Below are 7,726 nucleotides of genomic sequence, written 5' to 3' on the forward strand. Positions count from 1 at the left end.
AAAAAAAAAAAAAAAAAAAAACTAACTCGTTACTGTTCTGCAATGGCGAAAACCCTAGACAAATCGAAGAAGCGCAAATTCGTCAAATCCGAGAACAAAAACAAGAAGCAGAAGACCAACCAACCCGAATCCTCAACGACGCCGTACTCAACTTCCAGCTCAAGCTCCGACTCCAGCGACTCCGAATCGGAGCAAGAATTCGACCCGGAAGAGCTCCGGGAGCTTCTCCAGCCCTACTCCAAGGACCAGCTCGTCGACCTCCTCTGCTCCTCTCCCCGGATCGGATCCTCCATCTACTCCGCCGTCCTCGAAGCCGCCGACCGCGACGTCACCCACCGGAAAATCTTCGTCTACGGCCTCCCCTGGGAGACCACTCGCGAGACTCTCTCCGGAGTCTTCGAAGGCTACGGAGAGATCGAGGAGTGCACCGTCGTCATAGACAAGAACACTGGCAAAGCCAAAGGCTTCGGTTTCGTCACGTTCAAGTCGAGGAGAGGGGCCAGAGAGGCGCTCAAGGTGCCCAAGAAGAGGATTCTCAATAGAACCGCGACGTGCCAGCTGGCTGCGATGGGCCCTGCTGGGTCGGGGAAGGGGCAGGACCAGGCTGGTCCGGTGAAGATTAGTTTGGGACAGCCTCAGCAACAGCAGCAGGTGTTTAACGGTGGTGGAATGGCTGCGTCGCCGTTTATGATTGGGAACCAGTACCATCCGGTTTATGGAGGTGGGATGATGGCGAATCCAGCTTTAGCGGCGGCGGCGGCGGCTGGTGGAGGAGGCTACATGTATCCGATGTTGGCTAGTGCGTTGGGTCAGATGGGTGGGATTGGTGATCCGGGAGCACTCGGGCCTTACTTTAGAGGAGGTCAGAGTCTTCCTAGTGCTTATTCTGATTCGGACACTGGGAGAAAAGGGAATGGTAAAGATTCAGAAGCTGGTGGTGGTTCGTTTCAGGGCTACTCAAACTATTAATGGTACGCTTACTTGTAACCTCTAGTGTTTTTAGCAAAGTCATAGCATGTATTGCTTAGCTATTAAGCTTATTAAGCAGATAAAATTGGATTAAGGTTGTTGAGGTAGTTTAGCATTGTCACTAACGGCCTAAATTAATCTTACTTGGACTGCTTTTCAAGATTTTGGTGACAAGATGATGTGTCGCACGACACGACCAAGCTTTTGTTTTTCTTTATTTTCATACCGTTTCAGTCTCTCCATTTGGTTTTTGGTTTTCCTTTATTCTTCTTTACAGCTTTCTGGTTTTACATTTTTTGTGAGTTCAATTTCATTTTCTTATTGGTGATGGCTGCGAGGATGAAAGTTGTTTGAGCTTTGTTTTCATTCAGTTGCATATTTTGTTTTATTTATTGGCTTATTTGGGGGTTTTTAGTGTTGCATTGAATTTTATTATTTGATCGTGCACTATCTCTCCATTCATCTGGTTTTGGTATTAATGTCCACACTAAAGCTTGAGCTGCTCGTGCTGTTTCTCATTCATGTGTTTATTCTCTCTACTTCTCATTTTCATACTGGTTTGATGTTTGTTTGTCCCTTTGAGTTCTTTTGTTTTCATTTTGGTTTTCCGTGTGTTGTTTTGTTTTTGTCTTATGTTTTTGATGTTTGGTTTGTTATCTTGAACTCAAAACTTTGCAGATGATGTGAGCTGAGCATGAGAATGATAAACCATGCGGGTTCTGTGATTTCTATTTTACATCGTCTTTCTCCCATCTTCGTTTCTTCTGTTTCCCTTTGTCTTTATTGATATTTGTACCAAGTCAGTATTCTCTTTTTAGTCTTTTTTTTTTTTGTATGTTTTGGTTTTATTTTTCCATTTACTTTCACTTTTGTCGCATGCAGTTTGATAAACAGTCTGTCTGTTACTCATCTAATTTTTCTATAAAGCCGTTTTGTGTATGTTCCTGAGGAGTTCCATGGAGTTTACTTTGGATCATATGGGTTCTCAGATAACCAAGCATTTTTTCGTTATGCTTGCATTGTTCGATCTAATAAGTGAGCGGACACCACAGGGTTGAGAATTCTTTTAATACTAAATTGAACCCTTGAAATTGTCTTATATATTTGATGACCTTAGATAGATATGCATATATGATAGATATCTAAGATTGGCTGATGAACAAGGAGCTGCAATAGTACACAGTAAACAAAGGTCTTTTTGATTCATGGAACAACAAAGATTACAGTAGAAGCTAAAGAAACTGGTGATGCCTTAAGACTCTTCAGGTAAAACCCACAAGAAGTTTTTGATATTTTGAATCTAAAATGTTAGAAGATCAAAGCGGTTGGGTTGTTTACTTCTTCCTCTTCTTTGGTGGCTGTAGGGCCTCTTCCTCCTCATCTTCTTCCTCTTCCTCTTCTTCCTCCACCTCTTCTTCATCTTCTTCACCACCATCGTCATCCTCCTCTTCCTCATCATCATCATCATCATCATCATTGTTCTCATTTTCGTCGTCATCATCATCATTGTCGTCACCCCCTTCAGGTTCATCGTCATCATCATCACCATCTCCAGCTTCACCATTCTCACCAGGACCACTTGCAGATCCTTTCTTAGTCTCCTTCACTTCTTCTGCATCACCGCCTTCTTCTTCTTTGTCTTCCCCTCCATCATCCCCACTATCACCGTCTTCATTGTTTCCATTGCCTTCCTCTGCATCAACAACCTTGTCTCCGTTCTCTTTAACATCACCCTCCAAGGCAGCGACCTGCAGTTTCATATCCCATTTTTTCAAAACAAACAATCTATTGTTCAACTATACTATTCTAAAATGGGCCGAGAAATGCTGAGCTCGGGTCATGGGCTTCTTCCTCTTGTAGCACAAAAATATTATTAATCTAGAAGTAGCATAATATGTGGAATATACCTTTTTGATATTTATTAGGCCCCACTACGTATATATTTTTAATAATTTTATCTTCATATATTCTCCTCGTTGAAAAGCAACCGTCCTCGACTAAAATAGCTATTATTATACACCCTTCCAATATTAAATTTAATTTATTTAATTTCTCCAACCACCCATTCCAACACTTGACGTCGGTCAAGATAGTTTTTTGTACAGTATACATGAACCCATCATATACAAGAAATTATCGTTTTCATCAAATCAATTATTTATTTGGTTTAAAATCAACTATAAATATTTATTTAACTTATCAAAAAAAATTGGTTCATGCGAGAATACTTTTAAACTCTTTTTGGGTCTAATACTATTAAAAAGTTTGTTAATAAGTAACATAAATGTTAAAGAGAAAAAGTTCGGTTAAAGACAGAGAGAGACTTGCCTGAGCGAGGAGCTCTACCAAAGAGGAAAGCACAGTAGCCGTTAGAGCCGAAGCGGTGAGCATTAGCACCGAAGCGCTATCAAGCACCAAGGACGACCTCAAACCTTGTTCCTCCCACTCCATTATGTCCCTTCTTTTGTTAGCTAGCTCTGTTGTTAAATGAAATCGTTAGATCTGCCAATAGAAATTACATATATGTAGAAAGAGGATGCCAGAGAACAACTATAACACATATGAGAGAGGAACACAAAAGTTCTGAAATTTTAACAACATACAAAACATAACATGTTTGTGTTTTTTAAAAAAAAAAAAAAAAAAAAACAGAACATGTTAACAGAAAAAGAAAATTAAGTTTAGAACAAGAAACAGAGAAGAACGTACCGGAAGAAAAAGGAAAGAGAGACTAGAAGAGATAAGCTCTGTTCATGAATGAAAGAGTGTTTTGAGATTTTGTGTGATCAATGAAGAGTTTTCGGAAACTCAGATATAGAGAGAAGAGAGAGAGTGTGCGAACCTGCCCGTAGTTGTTACTAAGCATCCTCCGGGCACAACGGGCAGGAACTCTTATGTGATTCATCTTCAAGTTGACATGCCCGAACCTGCCACGTAAGCCAAACAAGTGTGGGTTATGTCATTCATATTATGCCGACCAAGATCTTCTCCTCTCGTATGTATAATGTATCTATCTATGAATTATAATCTTAGTCAATTGATTAAGTAAAGAAAAGCTTTTTTGTAACAAACAGAACATATTCTCTTCTCCTCCTAGACTTTTCCTCATTTTTTAATTGTTCGTATTTCCATTTACGCTTTCCCAAAAACATCTCCATCGTTCATATTATCCTTCTCCTTTAACCACCATGATCTCTCCTAGTACTAAAGAGTCTCTCACATGCCATGTCGTCATATTCTCAATAAATGATGTTCATGGAACTTACATAGCAATACAACATACTAAAGCAGTAAAGAGTATAAAACTTTTGTTGGTTTACCTCAAATCTCTACGTTTGTTAAGTATATTGTACAATGGCTCTTTAGTTAAATCATCACCAGTAGTCCCGGCAAGAACACAACCCATTTTTAAAATGGTGAAACCTTGTGGCGTCTCTCACTATTATCTCCCTTCCCACAAGCTTGGAGATAAACTTTATAGCCGTATGACAATCATTACACACTCTCAGATTCTTCATGATCCTTAACGTGGTTTTATCCGGAGTGCTAATCAGCCCAAAAGCTATCGCTAGCTTCTCACTATGGTGCCTCAGAATCTGCTCCTTAACCTCTTCTTCGAGATCATGTAGCACTGAAGCAGTGTCGGGAACATAACCCATTTTCTTGATCTCGTCCCATATCTTCTTCATGGTCATGTAGATCTCCTTCTTCTGCGGATGAACCCCGTCTTCAACTCCAAAGACGTGGACTTTATGCTTCACTTCGATCCAGCTAAACCCTTGCTCCTTCTTCACTCTCCCATCTTTCATCGACTTCCTTATCTTCGCGGATTCGTCCCATTTCCCGCAAGCTGAGTATAAGTTAGCCAAGGCTGAGTACGCTCCGCTGTTCTCTGGCTCGATTCGAAGCAGCCTCTCTGCTGCAACTTTCCCAAGATCAACACTCTTGTGAACCCTGCAAGAAGAGAGCAGTGACCCCCACGTCACCACATCCGCCTCAACCGGCATCTTCTCGATGAACTCATGCGCTTCCTGCAGCAAACCAGCGCGTCCAAACAGGTCCACCATACAAGCGTAGTGACTAAGCGTAGGCTCAATCTTATCCACGCTCTTCATAATGTCAAAGTACCGACGCCCTTCGTCCACCAAACCCGCGTGAGTGCAAGCGGAGAAGACACCAACATACGTTATGTGATCAGGTCTTAGTCTTTCAGCCAGCATAGTCTCAAAGAGCTCGAGAGCTTCCTCCGCGTGGCCGTGCTGTCCCAGCGCGATTATCATCGACGTCCACGACACTGTATCCTTTTTACAGCGTATCAACTCAAACGCCCGCCTCGCGGATGCAATGCTTCCCGCCTTTGAATACATCGTTATCAACGCGTTGCTGACGGATACCGAGTACACTTCCCCTGACTTCACAGCACTCCCGTGGATCTGCTCGCCGTGACTCAAAGATGCTAAGCTCGACGCTACGCTTAGCATCGCCGCGAGCGTGTAACCGTTTGGTCTCTGCCCTCCTTCTTCTCCAACCATTGATCTGAAAAGGCTTATCGCTTCGCCGTACAAACCGTGCTGCTCGTATCCAACGAGCATAGCGGTCCACGCAACTACGTCACGACTTTTCAACGAGTCGAATATAACCTTAGCTTGGTTCATATCTCCAAGCTTAATGTACCCATCGAGCAAAGCTGTAAGGCCTTCGATCTTGAGATCAGCGTGGCCTCTCTGTTCAACGAGCCTTCTCGCGGTCTCGACCCCACCACACCTCGAGTACATAGAGATCACAGCGTTCAACACGATGCCTGAAACATCAAACCCTGTTGCAACGATATGAGAATGAATCTGCTTCCCAACACTAAGCTTCTCAAGATTTGCACAAGCGGATAACACACTAGAGAGAGTGAACCTATCCGGCGACAACAGAGAGGAGGACTCTCTAAGCATCTTTGAAAACGTTTCTAAAGCTCTGAGGTCGTACCCGCGCTGATTGTAACCAGCGATCATAGAGTTCCAAGTGACGATATCTCTCTCAGCCATTCGCTCAAACTGCGCCGCAGCGAGATCAATCTCACCAACCTGCATGTGCAACGCAATCACAGCGTTCAAGCTTGATACATCTCTAACCGCCATTCTATCGAAAACAACTCTAGCCGTCACGGGATCACCGCATTTCGCGTACATGCTAAGCAGCGAGTTCGAAACCGAGACGTTACTCGAAAGTCCAAGCTTGAGGACGAAAGTGTGAACCTTTCTACCTGTCTCCACACACCCGGTCGCAGCAACCGAAGCAAGAACGTTCGTGAGCGTGTACTGCGTCGGCTCAACCCCACCTTCTTCATTCATCATCATCTCCCCCATAGTTCTTACAGCCTTTCGGTACAGGCCTATCTTCTTGAACCCTACGATCATCGTGGTCCACGAGACAGAATCCTTCTTTGGCATTTGATCGAAGAACTCTCGTGCGGAGCTCATGTCTCCTCGTTTGGCGTAGGCGGAGAGAACCGTGTTCCACGAGAAAGCGGTTCTCAGAGGCATTTCGTCGAACAGTTTGCGTGCGTGGATAGCGTTGCCGGTTTTTGAGTAGACGTTCATAAGATTGTTGATGAGGTAGGCGCTGAAGAAGAGACCTGATTTGATGACGCGGCAATGGACCAGCTGAGCTGTGAAACGACCGTTGTTGGACTTGGGAGGACTTTGCAGGAGATTGGTGCAGAGTTGTAGAGTATGTGACGAAGGTGGAACAGGAGGGTCCATCATTGGGAAGCTGACAGTGATATAAACGAGCAACTTCAGAAGATGTGTTCTGTAAGAAAATCTTTAAAGGTGACAAGTTTGCGTTTCGAATGTTGAATGTGGCGTTAAAGAAAAAAAGAGTGTAAAATTTCGTTTGCGTTTCAAATGTTGAACCATAATTTCAATCTTTGTTCGTGTTAAATGATATTGCTATCTTAATCAAAACTCGCTAGGTTATTAATATGTTAATCATATGGTTTAATATCATATTATAAAGTTACATGTAATGTTTATGCGAGATAGATTGCTTGGATATACAATTTTGGTTCAATCTGATTCAGTTGGTTTTCCAACTTTATATTATGATCTTTTTTTTATGATTCACTATCATATTACCTATTTTAATTGTTTCAGCTAACTCTTGTGAATCTGAACCAATCACCACCTTCTGTAGATAAAAACTCTCATGCTCTGCAAAGCTCAAATCAGACACCCACATCTCCAATGTAAGTCTATCTGGTGCACAAACATCATTTCCCCAGTTCGCATGAATGTTACACCTGACTTGACCATCCAAAGACGAGATCCAAATCCTTGATACTCTGAGATCATTATCAAGAACTCCCTCTATTCTTTGATCTTTATTAATCTTAGCCCAAACATTCGCTTCATCAAAGGCATTATGGATTTTATACATGTGTCGATTTCTGTACACATGCATACAAAATCGCATTTGTGTGCTTTCAAATTATCTGTAATAACATGGTATTACCCTTCTCTTCTCCAAGGGCCAAGGGGATGACCTCATATGTCATCATTGTTAAAACACGTTTTACGTGTTGGTCGGCATGGACGGTGACGGCATGGACGGTGAGCTGAAATTGTTGACGTTGGTTTTGTCAAAGATTGTGAGCCACCAAACACCTTCTTCATGCTTATAAAAGGAGAGCTGAGGTGAAGAGGAAAATCATCCCAAAACAAGAAAACAGAGAGAAAAGAACGAGAGAGGAGAGGAGAAGAAAAAA

The 7,726-nt window shown here is 42.6% G+C and overlaps 3 protein-coding genes across 4 annotated transcripts; 1 reads left to right on the plus strand and 2 right to left on the minus strand.

Moving 5' to 3' along the window:
* Nucleotides 1-6: 6 nt before the first annotated feature.
* Nucleotides 7-1,920, plus strand: LOC106311976 (UBP1-associated proteins 1A). 2 transcript variants are annotated; one of them, XR_001264128.1, is made up of 2 exons: nucleotides 7-1,054; nucleotides 1,114-1,193. XR_001264128.1 is itself a non-coding variant. In XM_013749337.1 (2 exons), the coding sequence occupies exon 1, from the start codon at nucleotides 43-45 to the stop codon at nucleotides 967-969; it is 927 nt and encodes a 308-aa protein (XP_013604791.1). In that variant the 5' UTR covers nucleotides 7-42; the 3' UTR covers nucleotides 970-971; nucleotides 1,648-1,920. The 2 variants fall into 2 exon arrangements, 1 of the variants encoding a protein (XP_013604791.1); XM_013749337.1 differs by lacking the exon at nucleotides 1,114-1,193 and adding an exon at nucleotides 1,648-1,920 and having other exon boundaries at nucleotides 7-971.
* A 205-nt stretch (nucleotides 1,921-2,125) lies between these two features.
* Nucleotides 2,126-3,878, minus strand: LOC106311977 (retrotransposon-like protein 1). The gene is made up of 3 exons (XM_013749338.1): nucleotides 3,679-3,878; nucleotides 3,298-3,446; nucleotides 2,126-2,717 (listed from the first exon to the last, which is right to left on the minus strand). The coding sequence occupies exons 2-3, from the start codon at nucleotides 3,418-3,420 to the stop codon at nucleotides 2,304-2,306; spliced, it is 537 nt and encodes a 178-aa protein (XP_013604792.1). The 5' UTR covers nucleotides 3,421-3,446; nucleotides 3,679-3,878; the 3' UTR covers nucleotides 2,126-2,303.
* Nucleotides 3,731-6,890, minus strand: LOC106311975 (pentatricopeptide repeat-containing protein At2g22070). Its single transcript, XM_013749336.1, has 2 exons — nucleotides 4,290-6,890; nucleotides 3,731-3,896 (listed from the first exon to the last, which is right to left on the minus strand). The coding sequence occupies exon 1, from the start codon at nucleotides 6,723-6,725 to the stop codon at nucleotides 4,344-4,346; it is 2,382 nt and encodes a 793-aa protein (XP_013604790.1). The 5' UTR covers nucleotides 6,726-6,890; the 3' UTR covers nucleotides 3,731-3,896; nucleotides 4,290-4,343.
* Nucleotides 6,891-7,726: the final 836 nt, after the last annotated feature.

Source organism: Brassica oleracea, chromosome C8 (genome assembly GCF_000695525.1).
Source record: "Brassica oleracea var. oleracea cultivar TO1000 chromosome C8, BOL, whole genome shotgun sequence".
Taxonomy (NCBI): Eukaryota; Viridiplantae; Streptophyta; class Magnoliopsida; order Brassicales; family Brassicaceae; genus Brassica; species Brassica oleracea.

Excerpts from the sequence above, each read along its gene's own strand:
- LOC106311975 (XM_013749336.1), bottom strand. The coding sequence starts at position 6,725 with ATGATGGACCCTCCTGTTCCACCTTCGTCACATACTCTACAACTCTGC.
- LOC106311977 (XM_013749338.1), bottom strand. The coding sequence starts at position 3,420 with ATGGAGTGGGAGGAACAAGGTTTGAGGTCGTCCTTGGTGCTTGATAGC. Across the intron at positions 2,718-3,297 it reads TGGTAGAGCTCCTCGCTCAG|GTCGCTGCCTTGGAGGGTGA; the intron begins GCAAGTCTCTCT and ends ATGAAACTGCAG.
- LOC106311976 (XM_013749337.1), top strand. The coding sequence starts at position 43 with ATGGCGAAAACCCTAGACAAATCGAAGAAGCGCAAATTCGTCAAATCC.